Below are 27,101 nucleotides of genomic sequence, written 5' to 3' on the forward strand. Positions count from 1 at the left end.
GAAACCCAACACAGAATGTCAGGAACTGATGAGTCGATTTGAGAGAGAAAAAAAACAAAAAAACATCCCAAATCACAGGCTTTCGACAAACACCGGAACGATCCACAAATAAACAAGTCCTTATCTGACCCCCCACCCACCCCCCACCCCCACCTTCATCTCACATCCAGATGTCAGGGCTGACGCTTGATTTCCAGGCAAACTGCGATTTCTGCAGCGTCCTCGCCGTCCCGCCAGCGTCTCAGTGGGAACGCAGCATTCCGGGAGATAACGGCATGGGAAGCCCAGTTCAACCCCTCCAAAACAAACTCCACGGCGGTGCGAAAACAAAGGCAATCCGAGCCCCCCCCCCCCCCCCCCCCCCACCCCACCTTGGAAACGCCGCCTTTCAGGCCCCGAGAAGGAGAAACACGAGTTTCCTGGAGACATCTATCAGGATCGCTCGACTTTTTTGACTTCACGCCCACATGTAGGACTGTTTATGGAGCAGGAGAAGTTGTCATGTGAGGTTTTTTTTTTTTTGTTTACTTCTTCGGCCCGATCAGAGAATCAACCTTTTGCCGTGACACACCTCCGCCCATTAATCACTCCGTTCAGTCTGAATTAGAGACCCTTTGGTTTAAAGGAAGCTCCTGTGTAAACACTCAGGGTCGGGGGGGGGGGGGGGGTCTGCGTGCTCATGGGCATTACTACTAATCTGGGCATTATGAAAACAAGCAAAAAAAAAAATCAAAAATCAAAAGCATGTCTGTCCCCCTTTTATTTGTTTTTTTTTTTGTGTGTTCGACACGAAAAAAAACAAACAAAAACAAAATGAGAAATGAGGTTGAACCAGTTCAGGTCAAATTGGACGCCGCCGTCACCAAACCGCCGGCCGAAAGGAGATTAACACGAGTCTGACATGGGAGGATGTGATTAAGATGTGATTACATAGAGCAGGTACAGCAACCCCCCCTCCCAGCCCCCCCACAAACCCCCCCTTCCTCTTTGAACACACACACACACACACTCCTTCACTGGTCCGACTCTACAGATTGCTCACACATGCCTTCCTCATGAAGCGGCCTTCATTTTTTTTCGGGGTTGTAACATTTGTTTACGTCTTTAAAAAAAAAAAAAAAATGCAGAGTCAGCATTTAATTAATTTATGTCGCCACGCTTACGAAGTTGACGCGTCACTTTGAAACGGGCAAAAAAAACAAATTCTGGATTCATGGCGGAAGCGCTGCTACGGCTCCGCGAGCGCTACGCACAGAACAACCGTCACACTTGGTCGTCTCTTATTTTGACAGTCACCGTAATAACAATCCAACTGAGTAGTTTTATTTTGCTAGTCACTGTAATAACAATCCAACTTGGTAGTTTTATTTTGACAGTCACTGTAATAACAATCCAACTTGGTACTTTTATTTTGATAGTCACTGTAATAACAAGCCAACTTGGTAGTTTTATTTTGACAGTCACTGTAATAATCCAAATTAGTAGTTTTACTTTGATAGTCACTGTAATAACAATCCAACTTGGTAGTTTTATTTTGACAGTCACTGTAATAATCCAAATTGGGAGTTTTGCTTTGATAGTCACTGTAATAACAATCCAACTTGGTAGTTTTATTTTGGCAGTCACTGTAATAACAATCCAAATTGGTAGTTTTATTTTGACAGTCACTGGAATAACAAGCCAACTTGGTAGTTTTATTTTGACAGTCACCGTAATAACAATCCAACTTCGTCTGTCCACCAGAATGTCTCTGTTGTCCGATTGTTAGTTTGTGGTTTCGTTCCTAAAACAAACACCAACACCCTCTAGTGGCCCGGCATGCCAACTACATCCTTTTCAAAACATCACCGTGGAAACGAGAAACTGTCCTGCAAACAAAAAAAACGAGACTTTATCTACGCAACGCACGTCTTCTTATATTTGATCTCTAATAGTAAAGTCGTATATTTTGATCCTCCGCTGTTTGTTTGTCACCAGACTTCCTCAGTCGAGCCTCAAGAGACGACTTTTCACGCCCCGCCGCTCCGCCGCTTCCCCTCCAGTGACGCTAATGTGCTTTTATTTGCTATCGACCGCGGAGGCGTGTGGCGTCCAGAGTGCCCGGGTTCAGGTAGAGGACGAAGACGACCAGTTGTCTCCGTAAAAAACGTCCCGTCGGGCTCGTTTTTTCCCCTGAATTCCCCGTATTTCCTCCTCGTCTTCCGTGTTTTTTTTTTAATCTCCGCGGCTTCATGTAGCTCCAACTGGCGGAGCGAAGGCCGATGTTTCAGGAGTTACACAATTCTTCTTCGTTAGCGGCGAAGAAGAAGAAGAAGGGAGGAGAGAGAAAGACGCCGCCGATTAGATTCAATATCAATTAGTGTGTGAAAAGAAGGTTTTCCTCTCAGATTTAGAAGGACGAGTCTGAAGTGACTCCAGAATAAAGCTCCGTACATCAGTGTGGTTATTATTCACAAGAATGAGGGATTTTTTTTTCTCCCCCCCCCCTCTCTATTCTCTCTCTCTCTCTCTCTCTCTCTCTCGTGCTCCCAGTTTTCAAAAATATCAAAGCGTTAGCATAATTACTATTTCAAGTAGAAGGGACCCAACTGTTTCCCCACTCCTCTTCGCCATTTCTCGCGGAAAAACTTCAAAGGCCTTTATTTTTTTTTTGTCTGTGTTCTTTTTATAACCCGGCTTTTTTTTCCCCTTCCTTTCTTTCTTTCTTTCTCTCTTTTGGTGGTTAGACAAAAGGAGCCGACACCAAACCGGGAGGCGGAGGCGAGTTACAGAACCAGGCCGGGGCGCCGGATTGGATTCTCGGCGATTGGGTTTGAAATCGCAGCTCTCGAGATGTAAAGGGGGGGGGGGGGGGGGTTGTATTTTCCATTTTTTACGTAACAGTGGTCATTATTCTGTGTGATGGGGTAGGGAGGGGTGGGGGGGGCTATTAAAAACCATGAGTCAGTGCAGACTGGGCCCATCATGCGAGGGGTAATGGGCGGAGGGGGGGGGGTAAAGCGAGATAACGAGTTTGGGTCGTCTGGGTCAACGTGAAGATTCCAGCCCTTGCCAGAGGGATTTATCCTGCTGTCACCTCTCACCCACCGATTGTTTACCCCCCCACCCCCCACCCTCCACCCCGCCACTACCTGGTAAACACGGGCAAACAGAAGCAAGGCGCCGCCTCTGATCTGATAAGACGCGCCCCGCGTTTCCGCCTTTCGCCTAATTGCTTCTGGGCTCCCGTCGGAATCCGGAGTGGAAAAAATTCCTCAGCGGTAAGATAACTCCACTCCTGAGCCGCTCGCGCTCCAAAAAAATTAAAGGCATGTGTGGAATTCCTCAAAGAGTGAAGGTTGAAGATGTCGGGACTGCTAGTTCGTATGCATGTATTTTTACAAAATTTTCGCAAAAAACTATCAACCCGACTTGCACAAACGCTTCAGGGGTGACTCGTCATCATCAAAGGACCAATTGATGAGATTTCGTGACATTAATATCTAATCCTTTCTGAATAAATCCCAAAAAACTGTGAAAAAATCTTTTCCATATAAAGTGGGTGACAGAGGCACCTCACAGAGATCAAAGGAAAGAATTGTTGCATTCAAAGCGGATGGAGTTTTGGTAAAAAAAAATGGGGACAAAATACACAAAAAACACATCGAAATGTTTGGAAAAGTTGGTAGAAATGTGTTATGACTTTTGATAACCAGTCACTTAACCATTACCAAAAAAAAAAAAAAAAACCTGCAAAAAATTTGGCATTCAAAGCGGATGGGATTTTGGTGGAAATGTGAGGAAAGTACACAAAAAGGACATCAAAATGTTCAGAAAATGAGGGAATAATGCGATATGAGGTTTTTTTTTATGATTCAGCAGATCATTTCGATAGAAGATCCACAAAAACTGAAAAAATTGCCATTCAAAGCGGATGGAGTTTTGGTTAAAAAAAATGGGACAAAATACAAAAAAAGAACCTCAAAATGTTTAGAAAATGAGGGAATAATGTGATATGAGTTTTTTTTTAATGATTCAGCAGATCATTTCGATAGAAGATCCACAAAAACTGAAAAATGTTCCATTCAAAGCGGGTGGGGCTTTGGTTAAAAATGGGATCACATACTCAAAAAGCACATCAAAGTGTGCGGAAAATTTGGGAATAGTGTGCTATGACTTTTGCTAATGACTCGCTAAACTGTTACAACAAAAATAAAAACAAAATGCGAAGATTTTGCCATTCAAAGTGGATTTGGTTGAAAACTGAGCAGCGGGCGGCCAAACAATATTCCACATTCTCTAAACTTCACCATCTTCAACAGCCTCCGAATGTTTAACTGATCCGTGATTTGCAGGAATGTCAAACGCCAACATGTTTTTCCTTCAGGCGGTTTTTCCTGGATCCCGCCCCCCCCTCCCCCCCCTTGACGAGTTCCTGAAGAATAAAGGCATTATAGAGCGAGGCCTGGCTGCACATGCCCCAAATGCCTATTTAATCAAAAGAAAATAAACCTGGCCCAAAATTCACATCTCGTCTGCTGAAGTGAACCTGGAGAAATGAAAACCTCGTGTTGGGGCGTGGAGGCGCGGCGTAAAAACAATAAAACCTCGGCTCTCCGTCAAACTAAACACAGAATAAACACCTTTGCAGGGATAATGAAACACGATAAGTAAAAAAAAAAAAAAAAAAAGATCTATCTTGGGTCTCTCTATCTCGGAGTGATCGGGTCGTCGCTACGCCGCGTCGGCCGCCACTCGTACGAACCCTCCGCCGCTAACGCGCCGGCGTTTGGGGTGCTCTTTGAACCGCAGCCCGGCTCCTGTTACACAGTATTTGGGGATGGATTCTTGCGGCGAGAGGCTTCCGTCCAGGAAAAGAAAGAAACACACACACACACACACACACAGCTCCGGAACGCCGGCGTGGCCTCTTCCTCCTCGCCTGCATCATCCCAGACGGCGAGATCGTGTTACCATAATGGAGCCCTTCAGAGGAAAGGGCCCGTCTCTCCCGGGGCCCCCAGTCGTGCTGCAAAACCCTCATTTTCCACTTTCTGTCCAAGTTCTTCTCTTTTCCTTCAGTCTGAACTTTGTTTTGCTGACGAGACACTTCTGACGCTGGAAGCTGGGCGACGGCGGCGGCCGTATGATGGGATGTTTCCTCGTGTGCAGGGTCCAGCAGGATTCAGGCATGCGGGACCGAAACACTGACATGAACATTAATAGGCTGGTTGACGAGATTGACCGACTGGCTATCTCAATGCCGACAAGACGCGAGAGTGAATCAAGCGCAAGATCGATCACTGCTCTGTTATAACATTGCAGATCCTTTTTTTTTATTTTATTTTAAAATTTTTCAAAAAAAATTTTTTTATGTTTAACTTTTTAAAATTTTTCCCCAAAAAATATATTTGAATTTTTTATTAATTTTAGTTTTATTAATTTTAGTTTATATATATATATACTTTTTTATTGTTTAATCTTTTTTATTAGGGAAAAATTTTTAACATTAAAAAAAAAAAAATCTTTTACCAGGAAAAAAATTTAACATTTTTTTTTCATTAGGAAAAATATTTCCAATTTTTTTTAATTAGCAGAAAAAATGTTTAAAAAAATATTTTAATTAGGAAAAAATGTTTATAATTTATAATTTTTTTTATTTTAATAAATTATTTTATTTATTTATTTTTTAAATGGCAGATATCCCGATTTAAAGATCTACAGCGACAAGGCCGAGCGCATAAAACCGCCGCGCGGCCCGATGAATGATTCACGATGCACTGCAACACTTTTCTGGACGGTTGGTTATTCCGGAGCCGTCGCTCCGGGTCCAGCTCAGGTCGGAGGAATAATTCATCCCGGGGGAGGGGGAGGAGGGGGGGGGGGGGGGGGGAGAGCTGTTAAATTGTTCAACAGTTGTTCGTCCATCAAGAAATAAAAGAGGCAGAAAGGAGAAGCGTGCAGTGACGGCGGCGGCTGCTGACTGTGCAGCGCTGCAGGCATGAGACCGATCGCATTTTTCCTGCGATGGAAATGCATATGGCGTCGGCTCGGCCCGCCGCCACACGGACAGATGCTCGCAAATGGCTTTTTCAGATGAAAGCTTTTCAGAAGTCTGAGTTTCTGAGAGGTCAATAAGTTCATGGGTCATCGGAGACGAGCTCATGAAACTTTTTGAAATTCGACACTTCGGCTGATGACCGACGCACCTGAATAGAAGGGTTATTGGTTATTTTGCATTTTTGGCAAAGATTTTATGTTTCCTCAAGGTACTTTGTGTCCATCCGTCCATTTAATTACCTCCGGGAATTTTTTGATCAACAGCTTCGAAGGTGAGACTTTCTGAAAACGCTGGGACGCTCATGTCGATGGCAAATAACAAAATTTTCTGAAACACAGCGACTTCACAAGCACATTATCGTTGTAGTAAACGTCTGTGTATCCCTGGAAAATTTCTTTTGGAGTGAGTTTAATAGTGCCGTCATGACCTTTAAATTATAAACATTTACAACTTCTCTTTGTTGTGTTGTCCAGTTTTGAAAAATTCTATTCATTCAATCTTAATCTTTGCAAAAAGTTAATTTTAATGATACAAAATAGAGTGAAATGTCAAGAAAAACTTCTGCCTGTTGCATTTTGCAGCATTTTGTAGCTTTCTGTAGTATTTTGTAGTTTATTTGAGCATTTTGTAGCATTGTGTAGTATTTTGTATTTTTTTGAAGTATTTTGCAGGATTTCGTAGCATTTTGTCACATTTTGTAGCTTTTTGCAGCATTTGTAATTTTTTTGCAGCATTTTGTAGCATGTTATTGCTTTCTGTAGTGTTTTGTAGTTTTTTGCAGCATTTTGTAGGTTTCTGTAGTATTTTGCAGGATTTTGTAGTATTTTGTCGCATTTTGTAGCTTTTTGCAGCATTTTGTAGTTTATTTGAGCATTTTGTAGCATTCCGTAGTATTTTGTAGTTTTTTGAAGTATTTTGCTGGATTTCGTAGCATTTTGTCACATTTTGTAGCTTTTTGCAGCATTTTCTAGATTTTTGCAGGATTTTGTAGCTTTCTATAGTATTTTACAGGATTTTGTAGCATTTTGTAGCTTTCTGCAGCATTTTGTAGTTTATTTGAGCATTTTGTAACATTCTGTAGTATTTTGTAGCTTTTTGAACTATTTTGCAGGATTTTGTCACATTTTGTAGCTTTCTGTAGTATTTTGTAGCTTTTTGAAGTATTTTGCAGGAGACGATGAATACGATTTCGTCCCGTTTGTCCGCGACGAGCCAGCAGAAGTAAACACGTTATAAAAGTGCAGGTCAAGCGGTCTGGTCAAGCCGCCCAGCCGGGCGATCGCCCAATCAGCCGCCGCCTCTCCCGCCACAGACGCTCGCTAATGAGCGGCGAAGGCCTCTGATCCGCCGGGCCTCGCCACATTCCGCCGCCTCTAATAAGACCTGGTCCCGCTCTGCCAGCCGATAGCGGCTTCATTAACCACACCGTGAACCTGCACAGGAAGCTGGCGGGGGGCCGGGGGTTTATTGGGATTTCATTACGCAATCGGAACCAGGCCGGTTTAATTGGAGCCGACGAGGAAGGCGGAGGAGGAGGAGGAGGAGAGGGAGCAGAGGCGGCAATCTGCATTTCATCTCTGCCTTTTATCCGCCTGATCTTGAGGAAATCAGAAGCCGAGATGAATAGAAATGTGCCGCGAAAAAAATAGGATAATACTCCGGAGGACGAGTTTGTTCCTAACCTGGATCCCGACATGGAGGCGGCGTGATGAAGTGTGACAGAAACAGGCTCCGCAGCTTTTTTTAATTATTATTTTCTTCTTTTTTTTTTTTTTGATGTTTTAGGAATTTGGGTTGATACTAAGTATGGACGCCGCCATACTTAGCGCGGCGCCTATATTTACCCAACCTCTCCGAGACGCTTCAAGTCGCGAGGCGACGCCGGAGCCGCCGGCCCAGTTTTTAGCGTCGCGGATAAAACGCGAGGAGAAGTCGTCGTCGTTCCCCCGCGACCACAGAGACGCCGCGACGTACAGGAGCTGGAAGTGAAAATGAAAATTTGACATAAATTATGCAAGATGTGAGATATTTGATTTCGACGAACATGAAAATGATGGTTTGGTATTCGTACATTGTAAATACTGCACGGAATTACACAGAAATACATGTAAAACTGGAAATATTTAGAAGGTTTTACAGAATAAAAGCCTATTTTGTGTTTTATTGTCAGCTAACAAAGAGGCAGATATAAGACTGGGTTTGAATGGCGGTTTAGTCGCGGGTTAGTAGTGGGTTTTTTTATTATTAACAAAAAAACTAATATTTTATTGACATTTGATTGACATGTAAATACAAACAACAATAGTCCTGATATTGGGCCCGGGCTCTCAATAAATTTAAATAAATTATATATATGGCTGCAATAAATAACCAGGGGGAAAAAATAGAATAGACATACTTCAAGAAAAAAATTAATAAATAAAATAAAATTTTTCCAATCAGACACATATCTCTTATAGTTAAAAAAAAAAAAAAAAAAAAAACATAAAATAGCTCAAATTGGAATGTCTAAAACTAAAAATGACCTGAATTTATAAAAGAAAAAAAACAAACAAACATGGGAAAAACATGCAAAACTCCTTGAAAAAGTAGTGATTACATAGGCGCTTCAGAATAAATGCATTGTTTAGCAATGAATATAAATAATGTATGTTTTTAAGATAAGTTGTACATTTTAATATATAACAATTGTATCATGTTTCCCTGAATCTAACCAAGAAGTTCAAGTTGCAAAAACGTATAAATGAAAAAAGTAAAATGTTTTAATATCGCAGACATATTAACAAAGTACCGTATTTTCTGGACTATAGGTTCCACCTGAGTAGAATTACTGCGAAACAATGAGTAAAAAAAAGGCAATAATGGTTTTTTTCAGTAACCATGACAACTTAAATACAGGTGAGCAGCACCTGTAAACGTTTTCCTAAAACTCAAGATTTGTGGCTTTGATGGCGGGATCAAAGACGGCGTAATGTATTTCTATGAAAGGATGAAAGGGACGGATGAGGCTGCAGTGGAAAACGTTGCTCTCTAATAATCACGGATTAAGATTATACTCATGAGAACCAGCTGCTCTTCTGGACCGACGCCATTCGAAGCGGTTTGAGAAAAAAAATAAATAAATGAACGCGACTCAGAGATATAATAACGTGATTATATGATAGCGGCGCCCATAAACTGAGCTAAGCGCCACATAAAGCCACATCCATGAAATGCATAAAATCACGAGTGAGATTAAATCTAGTCTGGCAATGAAATTGAATTACGTACTTAAATCAGCCGTTACATTTACTTTGGGTTAATTACCCGTCGGGAAAACTTGGTTTGTTGATGGAATTACAGATTCCTCATTTTCTGAGTGGCTTTTTTATTATTATTAATAATAATAATAATACATTTAACAATCCATAAAGTTAAAATATGACACTACCTCCACTACTAATGGTATGGGTATCGATGACATCAGGTCAGATACCAGAATCCGTACCGATACCGATATCATTACGAGTGGGCGTAGTGTCATATTGTCACTTTATGGATTTTCAAACATATTTTACAGTAAAAACCAGGAAGAAAACCAGTATCAGACCTGATACAGGTATAGCCGATAACTGATGATACCACTGCGATACCAGTAAAAGGTACCAAAACCGGTATCAGAATCAGTTTCAATACCAGTTTTGGTATTGGAACACGAGTATCAGACATGATACTGATACCTGTCTGATACCAGTAAGAGGGTACTGATACTGAAACTGATATCAATGTCAGGTCTGGGACTGGTATCTGTACCACCAGTATGAGACATGATACCAATACCAGTAATGGTACAGATACTGAAACTGGTATTGGTATTGGTATCGGTATCAGGTCTGGTACTGGTATCGGTACCTCCACCATGAAACATAATACTGATACTAGTAACTGTACCGATACCGAAACCAGTATCGGGCCTGGTACTGGTATCGGTACCTCCACCATGAAACATAATACTGATACTAGTAACTGTACCGATACCGAAACCAGTATCGGGCCTGGTACTGGTATCGGTACCTCCACCATGAAACATAATACTGATACTAGTAACTGTACCGATACCGAAACCAGTATCGGGCCTGGTACTGGTATCGGTACCTCCGCCATGAAACATAATACTGATACTAGTAACTGTACCGATACCGAAACCAGTATCGGGCCTGGTACTGGTATCGGTACCTCCACCATGAAACATAATACTGATACTAGTAACTGTACCGATACCAAAACCTGTATCGGGCCTGGTACTGCTATCGGACACAGAGTCTTTGCGCATCATTTTGTACTGAGTATTAATTAAGCTTCATGACATTTAACAAGTACTTCTTTTAGGAATCAGTATCGGCAAGTCGCTCGTTCCTTTAAAAATAACGGTTTTCGGTCCATCGGTAATCTGCACTTTATTTTGGCGTGGTGGAATCGGGACGCCTCAACTTCCTGTACAAACCCTCCCGGCAGCAGTTTGAACAAGACGTCCTCTGTCCTCGTCGTTTCCTTCCCTCTCTCTCATGAACACATCAATTTGTTCATACTGGAAATACAGTGAGACGGAGGAGAGGGTGGAGGGTGGAGGGTGGAGGGTGGAGGGGTGGGGGGGGAGGGGGTTGAATAAACACGCTCCAGCATTTCAGGAATTCACCAACCACCTACTGGGGACATCTGAAGTTAATTGCCCGTGGAGGGAGTAGAATTTAAATATGTGGATGTGAAACGTGTGGAGAGGAAAAGAACGGCGGACGGGAAACGATGTTCTGACGCTCGGAAGCGAGAGAAACGCTTTGATTGGAAAAATAATCAAAACAACAACAACAACAAAACCAGGCAGCGGCGGTTTCTGATTAGAAAAGCAGAGTGGCTGAATTGTACCTTTATGATTTCCTGGAGGGAATTCTATTATGTCTGAATGGAGAGAGGGAGAGAGAGAGAGAGAGAGAGAGAGAACGAGAGCAAGAGCGAGAGAGAGCGAGAGAGAGAGAGAGAGAGAGAGAGAGAGAGAACAAGAACGAGAGAGAGAGAGAAAGAGAAAGACAAAGAGAGAGACAGAGAGCGAGAGAGAGAGCGAGAGCGAGACAGAGAGAGCGAGAGCGAGAGACAGAGAGAGAGAGAGAGACAGAGAGAGAGAGAGACAGAGAGAGAGAGAGACAGAGAGAGCGAGCGAGAGAGAGAGAGAGACCCGGAGAGTTGGTCCAGAGCCACAGTGTCACAATGTCCAGATTATAGAGCATCTTCCTCCTCTAACATCAGATTATAGAGCATCTTCCTCCTCTAACATCAGATTATAGAGCATCTTCCTCCCCTAACATCAGATTATAGAGCATCTTCCTCCTCTAACATCAGATTATAGAGCATCTTCCTCCTCTAACATCAGATTATAGAGCATCTTCCTCCTCTTACGTCAGATTATAGAGCATCTTCCTCTAACGTCAGATTATAGAGCATCTTCCTCCTACTAACCAATGGAACTCAGACAGTTTTAGAGATTAAATATTCTTTTATTCTGTAACTAACAAGCAGTAGTAGTTTCTAAACACAGACTGCACTTCACTAGTACTTCCTCGGCCCTCCACGCCGCTGCTCACGGTGACCTCGCCGTCTTCCCACCTAGTTTAATCTGAAGATCTCGAGGTTATTAAAGCCACGGCACGACGCCAGGCCGATGCCCTTGAGCTGCGCCGGGCAGCTCACGTTTCTCTAGCCCTCCTCAAATCTCTCCGTCTGACCGGATTCCATCCCCCCCCCCTCCTCCTCCCCCCCGAACAGCTTCACACAACGTCCCGACACCTGGAATCACACTTTGATGACTTTTCCTTTTCAAACATTCGCCACGCTAATTAGCAAAAAAAAAAAAAAAAAACACAAAGGGTGTAAAATGGCGGCGATTACCCGGGTTTGGAAGCTATTTGATCGCCAGTCGTAAAGCCGAGCTGCTGCAAACCCACGGAAAACAATCAATTAAATGGCCACATATGCCACCGGGCGACGCAGTATTTACCCCGCAGAAGTAAAAGACAGATGTTGGAGGACGGGGGGAGGAGGGGGGCGGGGGAGGGGCGGCTATAAAGTCTATGGCGTAGAAATCTGTTTTTGTTCTTTCACCAACATCCAAACCTCCGACTGCCGTTCGTCCTCCACCGTGACCTTGAACTCGTCCGCGGTATCTGCCCCGGCCAGGTCCGCCCGGTGACGGGCGCCAAGGCCGCGGCTGACATGCGAGGCCGATAAGGCGCTAGCTGGCCGCGGCGCGGACTGTAGATTAAGCCCTTACAGAAAAAGCGGGTCGAGAGAGAGAGAGAGAGAGAGAGAGAGAGAGAGGGGATGTTCGTGAGCCCATCCCAGAGCGCCAAGTATCGGGCCAACATCATTATCTCCACAAGCCTCCTGCTCCCGCCTGGAGTGACGATCTGGATGGAGTCGAGTTCCCCGCAGGGGGTCCACAGCATATTTTACCTTCACTTAAGTCCCACTTGAAGCTTTTACACAGTTTGTCTTCTGCTATCGTGAATTCAGAGAAACAACAAAAACACCAGCCGTTTGACATCGTTCGGCCCCGATAAGGAATTAAATTAGCTGGATGGATTAAACGTTTGGCTCTGAGAGGAGATTAAGGCCGATTTCAGGAGAGAATTGAAAACGTTGAACGTCGTCTGTACTCGGAGCCACCGAAAATGAAACGCTGTGAAAATTACAAATTTAACTTCTTGGACATTCGTATTTGTTACCGAGTCCTGACACCGATTCCCGACGCTCGTTATTGTTATCGTCTACTGGTACTGGTGCACATATGCACTTTCAAAAACTTGCATTGCATTATTGCCTTCTGTGCCAACTGCCGCGGTTTTAGGAGCCTCGAACTTCCACACAACAGCATTGCTGTAAATATCTACCTTCGTTGGGTGAAGGTTATGTTTTCGTCTGTGTGTATTTATTTATTTATTATTTATTTGTAAGCATTTATTATGAAATCTTCAGGGACGATTTGTCATCATCCAAAGACCGGTCGATTAGATTTCGGGACGTTGCCGGCTAACCGTTTACGAATAAATCACAAAAAGATGCAAAAATAATTTCCCTTACAAAGCGGATGAAAGGCAAACTCATGGAGGAGATCAAAGGAGATCGTCTGTTGCCAGGGAGACGCTCCCTGTTCAGTGTCGCTACATCACTGTGTGATGTAGCGACACTGAACCTGACCTACCTACTTAGCATCCATATGAGCTCACGGCTATCATGCAAACAATTGTGGCGCCGGTGAAGGTCTGCGCTCTACCGAGTGTAGCTCGAGTTGATCTATGTGATCATTAGCTACATCAAAGTAGTGCCAACGTACACATTTCAGTTCAAAAACGATGAATCCTGAACTGGAACGTATGACGGGAGCCACTGGAAGCCGACGTACAATGTCAACACCAATTAAATCAATTTATCGTGAATGTCTCTGGATGTGCCGACGACCGAAACGCCAACTTTCACCGAACCGCCGGCAAACTAAGAGCATTTTGACGTCGGCGGCAGTTCAGCCTCGGCTTCCCCTCTCGCGCTGCGGCGGCTTTGAAGAGGCGACAACAAAAGCACATGTGACGGCTTTAAGCGCGACACCCGGCGCTCTGGGAACTCGGCGTGTCACATGTCTGTGTGTGTGTGGCGTCACGTGCCAGAGCTGGATGAGCGGGTGGCGTTTCCATGGATACACACCCAATGTCATAGCGGCGGTTGCGGCGGCCAGCGACCGTCCGGCCGGTGATGGAATGTGCGCGGACCGCCGCCAGTCTCCAATTACTCAGTCTCGTGTCCGACGGCCCAAACAATGGTTCTGTTGGTGGGTCCAGAGAGTCCCGGCATTCCCACACATAGCGCGCCCCACCGAACCGGTCGCCCGGAGCTTTATTGTGAAGGGACGGACGTGAGGATTGAGATATAGGTCGGCGATAACCTCAGAGGCCTCGACGTGCGACAAGAGCCTTCCAGCACCGCAAAGTGAACGGCAGTGCTGATGAGAGGCGGTGGAGGGTTGGGGGAGGGTAGGGGGAGGTGTGACGGACAATTCGTGGAACTGCTGGAGGGGAAGTGCTTGGCAGATTACTTTCTCCACACGTCTCTCTCCGGTAGTCCGCCGAGGTAAGTGGAAAAGGAGTGGCGCGGAGATCGGGAGGCGCGATACGGCGACTTCTGAACGCTCCGGCTGATAAGCGGCCTCCGACATCAAACGAACCCTCCCGAAAGCGTTCCCCCTCGACGGGGGCGTCCAGAGGGCATTGCTATAGGCCTCCCTACGTCCAGCCCAGATCCTTTTCCTGCCCCCACCCCCCCACACTTGTGTATTCCCTCAAATACCTCCCGTGTTTTTCAAACCCTCGAGCCACTTTCTCACATTCTTCCCGGCTCTCAAGGCATCAGGAGCCAAGAAAACGGCCCGATAGTTGGCGGCAGAGGAACATCTATCGTGGACTCTTCTGCAGTTTCTGACAACCGATCGGGCGGCGCCTGCAAGCACCTGGGAGGAAGGTCGCCCCAAACGCAGACTTAGCGTTCTCCATCACTGGAAGGCGCTCGCAATAAACGCTGCGCGGTGACCGTAACCCCCGGCGACCCTTTTTTTTTTGGCCGAGTTCCTATCCGTAGCGTAATTACCCCCATAAAGCGTTCAATAAACAAGCGAGGGCGCCGGCAGAGGAGAGGTCCATAAAGTCCCGGGGTAGAGAACCGGCACGCTGTGTTCTACACCTACAAATCAGGAGTCCTCCCCCCTCCCCCCCCCCCCACCACCGCTCGGCGACTCCACTGGAGCAGATCCATCAGTCAGGAGCCCCGTGGAAATAAACAAAACAAAAAAAAAGAAAGAAAAAGCTCAAAGGACGGCTGCGAAGAGAGGAAAACAGATGAGTGCGATAGAGAACGACGGAGGCGTGGAGGAAGAGGGTGGGGCTGAGAAGTTCAAAGCCGCCTCGCTCTTTCCCGCCCATCTGTGTATTTAAAATTAAAAAATAGAAAAATAAAGTGGGGGAGGGGCGAGTTGTTAAAAGTGGATGTGTCACCCCGGCGGCCTCCTGCTGCACTGAGTGGAAAAGCAGCTGTCCACTCCTCCGTCCTCCGTCCTCCTCCTCCGGCCTCGCAAACACTCAGCGGACGTGAACCTGTGGATCCCCCCCCCTCAAACCCCCCCCCCCCCCGTCACTCTATATACCCCCCCCCCCCCCCCACCCGCTTATGTAATTTAGGACGTTTTCCCAAACGGCCGGCGTTCGGAGGAAACTCGAATTAAAAGTAGTTTAATTCAAGTTTAATTCTGTCTCTCTCTCCCTCTTTCTCAAGCTCTCTCCCTCTCGTGCTCTCTCTCCTTCTGTCTCTAGCTCTCTCTCCCTCTGTCTCTAGCTCTCTCTCTCCCTCCCTGCTTCTCTAGCTCGCTCTCTCCCTCTTTCTCTAGCTCTCTCGCTCCCTCTCTCTCCCTCCCTTTTTCTAGCTCGCTCTCTCCCTCTTTCTCTAGCTCTCTCACTCCCTCCCTCTTTTTCTAGCTCACTCTCTCCCTCTTTCTCTAGCTCTCTCTCCCTCTCTAGCGCTCTCTCTCCCTCTTTCTCAAGCTCTCTCTCCTCTCCCTCTCTCGCTAGCTCTCTCTCCCTCCCTCTCTTTCTCTTGCTCTCCCTCCCTCCCTCCCTCTCTCTCTCCCTAAGTGCTACATCTCTTCTCACATATTTGACGGGCCACATCAGCCGACGGGTTGTTGTTTTTTTTTTCTTCTTATTTCCAGAGGGTCAATCCATCCGGCAGACTTCACCGCCGCGCGGCCGAGTCGACGGGTCGCCGCCGCCGCCGCGTGCTAACACCATTATGTCACGGCTGCTAAAAACATCACTCCTCTCAGAAGTTCTGCTTCTCCTCCCTGCAGATCTTTTGTTTTTTGGGTTTGTTTTTTTAAAGAAAAACCTCATAATTCATCTCTTAAAGTCATCGTAAGAGATCCGAAGTGAAACGTTTTATGATTTCCAACCAAAACGCGACACGCGGCTTCTCGGCTCTTTGCATCAAAAGTTCAGCCGTTCAGATCAAATTGCTCTCGCGTGTTTAGACTCGCGGTTTTATGCAGACGTCTTATTTTCCCCCTCGGCCACCTGAGGAGCTGCGGCCGCCGCCGAGGGTCGACTCATTAATCTAACCCAGCAATATTTAGATATTTCTTCATGAAAGAAAAAGGCCGCCGTTCCTCCTCCGCATCACATTTCATCCATAACTACTAATTCAAATGTGATGATGAATGGGAGAAAATACTGAAAGTTGAAGTGATGTTTTTTGTTTTTTGTCTGTGGGAGTTTTTAATTCACAAGTCCAAATCCTCATATAAAAAAAATGTAATCAAAGTTGTTTTTTTTAAATGTGTTTCTATATGTTAGCTTTTAATAGAAATAATCTTATTTCCAAGCATTAAGGATGATATTGAACCTTGGAATAATATACAGCTCAGGTTTATTTACCACATAACTCACAGCCAGTCGGGTCCCCATGATATCATACGGGCCGCTCTGGCACCATCCAGTGGTCGTGTGTGGAACTGCAGTCTCTCCCCCTGGCGACGCCATATCGTTCTAAAACCAGATCAAATTGTTCTTCAGCTCTTCTTCTGCTGATTTTTGTTCTTTAAAGACTCCAGTAAGCTCTTGATCCTCTCGCTGGCCGGTTCCATCCGTCGCCTCTTGCGACTCCTGATCCCCGCGACCTGCGACGGCTGGAGGAGGGTGGCGAGGCCCCACGGCGCCGGGGCGTCCCCCCCACCACCGCCGCCGCCTCTCGGCATGACGTTCTCCCTCTGCTGCAGCAGCCAGGAGCTCTCCTGGCACAGAGCCACGAAGCGGTCCAGCTGCGTGGCGTTGACGTTCTTGCTGACGTTCAGCGCCGTCTCGAACGGGTTCTGGATGTGCAGCGGCGCCACCTCGGGCTTGTTCTGCTCCTTGCCCTGGGGAGGGGGACAGGCGGGGGAGGGGGGGGGTTGAGAGCGAGGTCGGCTATCCCCCTTTCTGTCACGGCCACGCCGCGGAATCTGGGGGCGTGTTTAGCAGACGCCTAGCTCCAGAACTTTTATACCGCGGTTCGTAGCTACGTCCGAACGTACCCTTGATACTCCATCGGAAAAACAAACGTGGGTCAGGGGTAAGTCAAGAACCTCCCGCGCTACTTTGCATGCGGCGTCCAGCTGGAGGGATGAGCGGCGACATGAAGCCATCAGTCAGGAGGCGGCGGCGCCGCGCGGCTCAGTAAAAAGCAGATTTATGGCGGCGGTGAAAGCCCATCGGCGAGGGTCACGGCCGCCGTCTACCTGCGAGCTTCCTCCCCTTGTGTCCAAACTCATATTAGGCTCATATATTAAAGCGCCGCCGCGCCACCTCCTCCTCCCGGCGGGATCCGTTCATTAAACTCGGAGCGCAGAGCGAGGTCCCGGCGTCTCGTACGCGGCAGCGGAGCGTGAAAGACTACTTCATCAACGGAACTCCTGCGCGGGAGAGTAATGGGCGATAAGTAGAGGATTAGTCAAGGTAGCAGGTTAATTATCCTTCCTGTGCAGCCGAGAACGGAAATTAGCCCCCGAGTTTGGCCCCTGATGTGAAGTATGGAGCCGCTGCCTCCGCGAGAAGAACCGCGGCTTTAAGCTCAACAAATAAAGTATTTGTTTACCGCCGGCTGCTAATTAGGATCTCGGTTTGGGGGGGAGGGGAGGATGGGGGGGGTTTCTCTATCGGCTCTTTTATAAGTGCTCCTCTTCTGATTTTGTTTGGGGTTTTTTTAAACCTCAAAGCGAAGGAACTGTCAGTCATGGCGATCGCCTGGCGGTAGCATAGCAATAGCATGGTGATATAATGGCGATAGAGTAGCATGGCAATCGCACAACATAGCAATAGCATAGAGATAGCCTAGTGATAGCATGGCATTAGAATGGAGATAGCATGGCATGGCGATAGCATGGCATGGCGATAGCATAGCGATAGCATGGCAATAGCAATAACATAGCAAGGAAATAGCAGAGAGATAGCCTCATTATAGCCTAGCAATAGCATGGCAACAGCATAGCAATAGCATGGTGATAGCATAGCAAGGCAATAGCATAGAGATAGCCTAGCAATAGCATAGTGATACCATGGCATTAAAATGGTGATAGAATAGCGCTAGCATAGTATGGCGATAGCATAGCATGGCAACAGCATAGCGATAGCGTGGTGATAGCATAGCAAGGCAATATCATGGAGCTAGCCTAGCAATAGCATAGTGATACCATGGCATTAGAATGGTGATAGAATAGCGATAGCATAGCATGGCAACAGCATAGCGATAGCATGGTGATAGCATAGCAAGGCAATATCATGGAGCTAGCCTGGCGATAGCCCAGCAATCGCACGATAGCGGAGCCGTCTACAAACATCGGGGAGCAAGGCACCCTGGAGATTTAAACTAAACGACAGCGGTCGTTCCTAAATCGCGTGAGGATCCGCGTTTCGACTCTTCGCACACAAAACACAGAAATGCGTCCGGCGCCGCTTCCCGACGGTCGGATGAAACGGAGGGAAACTTCAAAGGGCGAGAACGACGCTGCTCTCGTTTCTCGTGGCGGCTAAGTTATGCACTTTCTCATAAAGGGGATTATTCATGAGGAGAAAAACTCCACTCTGGAAAAGTGCTGAAGCAGCTCGAGAAGGAAAACCTGTTTTTGGCTTCAGAAGAATCAAAATGCGCCGCTGGAGTGACGTTAATGAAGGAATCTGCTTCTTCATCTGCTCATTCTTCACTTGGTAAAAGAGGAAGACGAGGGAATGTGTTGTTTTTATACATTTCATCTCCACTTTCAGTGTCCAAGGATTAAATTCATTATTACTGTGATAAATCACTGAATTTATTCACACTGCAGAAGCAATTATTGCTCCACTGTCCAAAATTTTTACATTTTTTTTCTTCATGTTGGTCCATTTTTTTCTTGAATTCTAGATTTTGTCAAAAGATTTTCTTGATTTTGGTCAGTTTTGCTTAATTTAGCCATGTTTTTCTTGATTTTAGTCCATTATTTTCTTTATTTGGGGCTTTGTAAAAATAAAATTCTTGATTCTGGACAATTTTTTCCCTTGAATTTGTTTTCGTCATGTTGGTCCGTTGTTTTCTTGAATTCTAGATTTTGTCAAAAAAAATAAATTCTTGATTTTAGTCAACTTTGGTCAGTTTTTGCTTAATTTAGTCACGTTTTTGGGGATTTTGGCCCATTATTTTCTTGATTTGTTGCTTTTCAAAAAAAATTTTTTTGTTGATTCGGGTCCATTTTTTTCCATCAATTTTCTTTTTTTTAATCTTAATTTTGGTCCATTTTTGTTTAGTTTGTCTGTGTTTTTCTCAATTTCTGTCGCGATTTTGTCAGTTTTTCTTCTTGATTTGTAATTTCATATCTGTTATTCTTTTAAACTCCCTTCTCTTCTAATTATTATTATTAGATTTGACATTGTAGTCCTAAAAATTACATTTCAGCAACATGAAATTCACCCAAAAACTTTTAATTACATAATTGAATTCTGGAGAGTGTGAGAGAAATTACATTAGTGTCTTTATTATAACATATAAATGTTTTGAAATGTATTTTTCTGGGTTTTTTTTCTTTCATTTTGATTTTATTCCACCACATCTTCATTCCCAAAGACAAAACAGTAAACAAATAAACAAAGAGCACCGTTCCTCCTTCACACTTACCTTCCTGATGTTAATGGACATCCTGCTGAACGGAAACGAGCCGTAAAACTCAAAGAACGCACACAGAAGCTGCTCTGAAAGTCAAAACACACAGGAGAGCGGGGTTATAGTGTGAACTGCTCGCCGCCCTCTGGCGCCGCCCTGCTGCTCACCGAGCGTCTCCGTGTTGCTGCCGGGCTGCAGCTTCGCCAAGTCGCTGGTGAACGTGCAGTCGTTCCCCTCGACCACGCTCTTCTCCGCCGGGCCTTGTGGGAGAGAGAGAGGGGGGGGGGGGTGAGGAAGTGTGTGTGTGTGTGTGTGTGTGTGTGTGTGTGTGTGTGTGTGTGTGTGTGTGTGTGTGTGTGTGTGTGTGTGTGTGTGTGTGTGTGTGTGTGTGTGTGTGGTCAAATAAAACACATCGACAGCATGGATGGTGTCCTTGTTCCGCTGGTTTACGTCTCAATGCCCTTGTTAGCGGTCTCCTTGACCATGTGTGTGTGTGTGTGTGTGTGTGTGTGTGTGTGTGTGTTTCTGCTGTTTAAACAGCCGGCTGGCCGCTCACACACGTATGCGTCTGGAAGAGGCGGGGTCGTCGACCTTCCCAGAACGATGGGCCTTTTATTGTCCCGTAAGCACTCTGAGCGATGGAGCCTAACCGGGGCCGAGGAGGAGGAGGAGGAGGAGGAGGAGGAGGAGGAAGAGGATGAGGAGGGGGAAGAGGATGAGGAGGGGAAAGAGGATGAGGAGGGGAAAGAGGAGGAGGAGGAGGAAGAGGAGGGGGAAGAGGAGGAGGAGGAGGAAGAGGAGGGGGAAGAGGAAGAGGAGGGGGAAGAGGAGGAGGAGGAGGAAGAGGAGGGGGAAGAGGAGGGGGAAGAGGAGGACGAGGATGAGGTGGAGGAGGACGAGGAGGAGGAGGAGGACGAGGAAGAGGAGGACGAGGAAGAGGAGGACGAGGAAGAGGAGGGGGAAGAGGAGAAGGAAGAGGAGGAGGAGAAGGAAGAGGAGGAGGAGGAGAAAGAGGAGGAGGAGGAGAAAGAGGAGGAGGAAGAGGAGGAGAAGGAAGAGGAGGAAGAGGAGGAGGAGAAGGAAGAAGAGGAGGAGAAAGAGGAGGAGGAGGAGAAAGAGGAGGAGGAAGAGGAGGAAGAGGAGGAGGGGGAGAAAGAGGAGGAGGAGGAGAAAGAGGAGGAGGAAGAGGATGAGGAGGGGGAAGAGGAGGAGGAGGAGGAAGAGGAGGGGGAAGAGGAGGAGGAGGAGGAAGAGGAGGGGGAAGAGGAGGGGGAAGAGGAGGAGGAGGAGGAAGAGGAGGGGGAAGAGGAGGGGGAAGAGGAGGACGAGGATGAGGTGGAGGAGGACGAGGAGGAGGAGGAGGACGAGGAAGAGGAGGATGAGGAAGAGGAGGGGGAAGAGGAGAAGGAAGAGGAGGAGGAGAAGGAAGAGGAGGAGGAGGAGAAAGAGGAGGAGGAGGAGAAAGAGGAGGAGGAAGAGGAGGAGAAGGAAGAGGAGGAAGAGGAGGAGGAGAAGGAAGAAGAGGAGGAGGAGAAAGAGGAGGAGGAGGAGAAAGAGGAGGAGGAAGAGGAGGAAGAGGAGGAGGGGGAGAAAGAGGAGGAGGAGGAGAAAGAGGAGGAGGAAGAGGAGGGGGCAGATTGCTTTTGGAAAGCAATTATAAGACGGCCAAGGTGACGGGAGGCGTGGGGGGGGGGGGTGGCGGGGGGGAGAGAGGGAGGTGGGGGGGGCACCGGTATTAAAGCAGCAGGCTGCTTCCTTCGTTAGTGATTATTAAATCATTAAAGCGGCGGCAAAATCTTCAGGCTTCGACGAGTTTCAAGGAAACGCCAGACGAGCCGGTGATCAACAGATCTTACTTTACACTGCAAACGTTCCAGTGAAAACACATCGGAGTTGTTGTTTTCCCATTTTTGTTGGAGCAAAACTTCACATTTAGACGTTTGGAAAAGCAGCTCTGTTTCTACAGAAGCAGCAGAAATCCTCATGATGGTGTAGTTACCGTGACGGGCCACCAGTGGGTGCTGTTTCACTTTAGGTAATAAATCCATCGACATAAAGAAGAGCACGCTGTAAACACTGAAACTGTCTTTCTTTGTTGTTTTGCGCCAGAATAAAATATAAACAAATGTAAAAAAAAAAAAAAAAAAATTTAAAACTAAAATAAAAAATAGAAATAAATTAAAATTAAAATAAAAAACAATAAAAAAATAAATAAAATAAAAATAAATTAAATTAAATTAAAATTACAAATAAAATAAAGATCAAAGTAATAGTTTAGTAAAAGTTCACTTTATTAGAAAAGTGCTATTAAATTGAAGAGTGACGAGCATTCATAGTCGTGAATGAATCCCCGTCGGGCAAAACTCTTCACTACGACCAAACGCGCATGCGCGGTAGCGGCGTTTCACTAAGATTCTATTTTTCTCCCTCTATTTTCCGCGGCGACTGAGTCGAGTCGTTTTCAGAAGGTTACAAAGGACACTTCAAAGGAAGCCACGGCGGCGGCTTGTGTGTTTTTAATCTGATTAACCTTACGCTCATTAAATGAAACGAAGTTCGGTGCAGCGGCGGGCGGCGGCGGCGGCGGTGGCTACCTGCTAGCTCGCGGAGGCGGTCCAGCGTGGGCAGCACGGCGTGGCTCCGCCGCTGCAGGAAGAACAGAACCATGACGGTGAGGGAGAAGTTGGAGATCCAGGCCCCGGGGATGCTGCTGGTGACGCCGTGGGCGCGAGCCCAGCAGCGCACGGCGAACACCAGGCCGCGCACCCGCGGGTCCAGCTGGCCGAAGACGTACAGCAGCTCGCTGCTCTTCATCGCCACCCTGTGGACGAACGCAGGAACCGTTACAGAGCTGTGCAGCTTGCGTGGAATAAGACGAGGAGGAGTCGAGCGAGGACGGAGCTTCGGAGGAAACGGAGACGTGCGGCGCTGAATGTCAAACTGGATTTTCCACCCTCGAGTCCAAAACGTCGCTGGAGTCGATTCACTTCCTGTCCGAGTGACACGAACAATAAATCCTGCTTTTGTAACAAAACACGTCCGACCGCCGGCTCTTTTCCTCAAGCGTTCATCACCGTGATCCGTCAAGTTTCGCCTGGATTGATTTTATGTCAGAAATATATGATTTTGAAGTCCCAGTGAAATGAAAATTCCACCTCCAAAACACTCTGGTGTCGCTTCTAGGGACATTTTTTATGCTAACTGGCTGAAGGGTAAAATGTTAAAACACGGCAATCTGCGAGAAAATAGTCGATGAACGGCGCTATTTCCTCTGCTGGGCGGAGCTTCTGACAATAATAGAGTGACATCACGAGTTGTGCACACGCCCAAGTTGTGTTTACATTATGGAGGATCAGAGTTTTGACCACGAAGAGGCTGAATTTAACCAGATTTCATCATCATGGTCATTCAAACCCAGTGATTGATGAAGAAGACACAGAAGGTGGTTCTGCCATCGGTGACCCCGTCTGGAACATGTTTGAGGAAGCAGAAGACGCTTCGTCCTCCATTCGTCCTCGTCTCCTCGCCTCAGCAGCCGCCACTTTTCACCTTTGAGGCTTTGAGGCTCCTGACTTTTGGCAGAACGACGGCTTCCTGGATCCAACACGTCAAGAGCTTTTCTGACTGCGGAATCACCGAAGATGAGTCCAGGTGTTACTTGATCGTCTACTAGCCGCCCGAGCTAGCGGCTCCCGCTAGCCGCTAGCCACGCGAGCTAGCCACTCCCCACGCCCGTGCTCCTTTTCTCCTCTCTCGGTCTCTCTTCCATACTCAATCTTCATCAAGGCTCATAAAACGCCGACTATAACTTCAAAACACAGTAAAAACTTGGATATTTAAGAGGAAACAAGCCGATATAAACACAACAGATGGAGATCTGCACAACTCGTGACGTCACGCCCACGAAGAAGGATTCCCCGACTTCCTCGGCTGGAGATCAAAATTCAAATAACTTTGTTATGCGACAACAGTGACGGGGCAGAGTCGGAGGAACCTTAGAAGTAGTACCCCAACTATCGTTTTTTGCAAAGTAGTGTTTTACATTTCACTTTAAAAAGTACTTCAGCTCACTTTTACTCTGAAAACCTTCCTCCCCCCCCCCAGAAATAGAAACTGAATGAAACATGTAGATTTCTATCAGGATGTTTATCAGGATTCGGCTTCAGTTTTGAGTTTTCTAAAAATGTGATCTTTGAGTTTCGGTGGCCCCCCCCCCCCACTCGCCAACAACTTCTGACTTCTTTTACTGTGAAAGGTGCGAGGAAGGCTGAGCCTCTGACAGGAAGACACTTCACCTTCAGCTGACATTCCTCAGGAAACTGTGGTTTTCAGTACGCAGAAGTCTCTGAGAGGTGAAGAAGTGAAACCAAAACCCCGGTTCTGACCCCTTGAAGTCGAGTTAGGGTTAGGGGGGGGGGGGGGAGGGGGGGGGTAGTGGGGGGGATGAGGGGGGGTCGGGTGTCTCTGCTCACCTGTTGTTGGGCCGTCAGGTCGCACTGGAAGCCGGAGGGCTGGTGGGCGAAGCGGACCAGGGGGGCAGCGGGCGTTCAGGATCTTCTGCACGCCGACGGCAGCCGGGGCCGAACTGGTCCACGCACTCGCCGATGACGGACAGGACGCTCTGCGTGGACGGCGCGCTCCGAGCCGGCACGCTTTCATCTGGTACTCCAGCGCCGGGCCGGATTTCGGCTGAGGAAATAAAAAAAATTTTAAAATAAAAAAAAAAAACATCAGAGACACAGTTTCAACCATTTTTAACCCACAAAACAGAGGAGAAGCGACACTTTTTCAGGGTTTTTTTAATCACTAGAAGAGTCGTTTCTGTCAATTTCTCCAAACAAAATTCAGAGCATATCAAAATCATAGAAATAAAACAAGATATTAAAGAAAAAGTATGAAGAAATCGTTATTAAAGATTGTTTTGTGTCATTATGTAGGTGTACAGATACAGTACATGGATGTGGCCCCTCAACTGAAATGACTTTGAACACCCCCGAGGTAGAGGCTCTACTATCTAACAGTTTCTCCCCCTCTAACGCCGCCAGCATCCACACAGCCCCCCCCCCCCCCCCCCCCCCCCCCCCCCCCCCCCCCCCCCCCCTCCCCCCCTCCCCCCCCCCCAGGTGGTTACCTGCTTGGCGTGGAGCCCGCTGATGCCGTCCAGGTCCAGGAACATGTCCAGGTCGCAGCCCCAGCTTCCCGAAGCCGTTCACCGACGAGCCGAACGGCCTGACGGCGCACTCTGGGAAGTAGGGCGGCGGCCACGTCCTTGAGCAGGGAGCAGGACCAGGAAGCGCAGCCGGCTGTTCTCCTCCGTCAGCTGGGAGGCGTCCAGCAGCGAGGCGACCTGCCCGTCGATCTGAGAGGAGGTGGGAGAGGCGAGCGGTGGTGAGCGCCGGGATAAAACAACAAAAACAAAAACAAACAACGGAGAGGGACGTGTGTTTTCCCTGCGTACGTTTACGCTCTCCTCTCCGGACAGCCTCCGGATGAGCTCGCTGATGGGGATGGTGGTCTGGGGCCGGCACGGCGGCCCCGCCGCCGGCGACGACCTCGCCGCGCCGCCGAGGTCCCGGAAGGACAGCAGCCTGGAATTGAACGGCAGCGTGGACTCGTGGCTCCCGCTGGGGACGGCGGCCACGTCCAGCAACGACGCCACGCCGTCCGGCTGGCGAACTCCACGACGGCGTAGACGCCCTGCAACAACAACAACAACAACAACACGCTTTTAACGTCGCCATCTAACCGCATCACTATTCTTTAAAAAAAAAAAAATGCCCCCCCCCCCCCCCCCCCCCCCCCCACAACAGTTCCATTCACATCCAGAGGACAAACCACACGCACACGCACACGCACACGCACACACACACACACACACACACACACACACAACACACACACACACACACACACACACACACACACACACTTCCACTCCTCATTGATGAGATTGTTCTGTTAATTATCAAAATCAAGCTGTTGTTTGCTGTTTTTTCTTCCTGTTTTTGTTTGTTGTTTTTTTTGTTTCGTTCTGTTTTTCTCTTTTCTTTTTTTTCTTTGTTTTGTGTCCTTTTGTTTTTGCTTCTGTTATAATTGTTGTGATTATTTAGGTTTTTGCTCTGTTGTTGCTCAGGCTGGTTTAATCTCATGGCAGTTGGAAAATATTTAGATCACTGTGGTTATTGTATTATTAAAAAGAAAAAAAATGTATGTAGCACTAACAGGGGTATTCTATGTATCTCCCCACTAAGTCTTTCTCTGTCTTTCCTCTCCTCTCCTCTCCTCTCCTCTCCTCTCCATCCTTTCACCCCAACCGGTCCTCAGAATTCCTCCACCTCTGACTCTGGTTTCTACAAAGTTTCTCCCTGTTGGGGGAGTTTTTCCTTTCCACAGTCGCAAACACACCTGCTTGCTCATGTGGATATGTTGGGCTTTTCTATTTTCTCTATAAAAGTTTTTAAAAAAAGACTTACGTAGCTTTCATAGAAGAAATGCTTGTTGATGTCTCCGTGTCTCGACAGGAACTTGAGGAACTTTTTCTCGTTGGCGTTCGACCCACAGCTGATGAGAACTGACCTTTCCGCCTGCTCTTGTCTCTCCAGCTGGAGACTGTGCAGTGACTTACGCCCATTAATTACTGAAACAGACAAAAAAACCACATTCAAATCATGTCCATCATCAGTTTACAGCTTGAACATTATGGGATAATTCAGCTTTTTCCTCTTTATTTAATCAAAAATGTAACTTCCATTGCTTGTAGCCTCATATATGACTTATAAATAGTTAAACAGGTATTTAAACTATTTAGATTCATAATTTTCAATTCAGGTACAACAAAGTCTCGGGAGATCATCAGCTGTTTTTGGCAGACAAAACTTTCAGCCAGACTTCATGCAAATAATGTTAAAATTTAGAAAATGTGTAAAACGACTCATGAAAACATACGCAAGCTTCATTAACAATGTTGAATTATTTCTGTAAGCAGGGAAACAATTACGAAACATGGGTATAATACGCTTGGAAAATAATAAGAACAAATATTTAGTTTCATTTTAAGACATCAAGAGAGAAACCAGGGGAAATACAATTTTGTGAAAAGATTGAAACTAACAGAGTTTTTGGTTGATATATCGTGAGCCGTAATTCGAGTCACGCTCAAATAAATACGCATGCATTTAGGAATTTCCAAAAAATAAAACAAATGTGGTGTTAAATCCAGTTTCTTTCTTAAATATGAGGTTTTCTAGGCGGAGTCCGGAATGACGGCTCCTCCACAGCGGGGCTAATTCTGGAAGCTAATTCGTTTTAAAAGCTTCACATACCGTTGTCGTGT

At 46.6% G+C, this 27,101-nt stretch overlaps 1 protein-coding gene across 1 annotated transcript in view; it reads right to left on the reverse strand.

Moving 5' to 3' along the window:
• Positions 1-16,482: 16,482 nt before the first annotated feature.
• Positions 16,483-27,101, reverse strand: part of mtpap (mitochondrial poly(A) polymerase) — a gene marked incomplete at its 5' end in the record, with an annotated part of 12,557 nt that continues 1,938 nt past the window's right edge. The window contains 17 exon segments of the mRNA XM_080514853.1: positions 16,483-17,018; positions 19,784-19,857; positions 19,936-20,028; positions 22,363-22,589; positions 24,241-24,248; positions 24,250-24,303; positions 24,305-24,337; positions 24,339-24,395; positions 24,397-24,423; positions 24,425-24,457; positions 24,900-24,959; positions 24,961-25,020; positions 25,022-25,051; positions 25,053-25,127; positions 25,233-25,435; positions 25,438-25,465; positions 26,242-26,405. Of these exon segments, the coding sequence (XP_080370979.1) occupies positions 16,674-17,018; positions 19,784-19,857; positions 19,936-20,028; positions 22,363-22,589; positions 24,241-24,248; positions 24,250-24,303; positions 24,305-24,337; positions 24,339-24,395; positions 24,397-24,423; positions 24,425-24,457; positions 24,900-24,959; positions 24,961-25,020; positions 25,022-25,051; positions 25,053-25,127; positions 25,233-25,435; positions 25,438-25,465; positions 26,242-26,405 (1,571 nt within the window). The 3' untranslated portion in view covers positions 16,483-16,673.

This window comes from Blennius ocellaris, assembly GCF_963422515.1.
Source record: "Blennius ocellaris genome assembly, chromosome: 19".
Lineage (NCBI taxonomy): Eukaryota > Metazoa > Chordata > Actinopteri > Blenniiformes > Blenniidae > Blennius > Blennius ocellaris.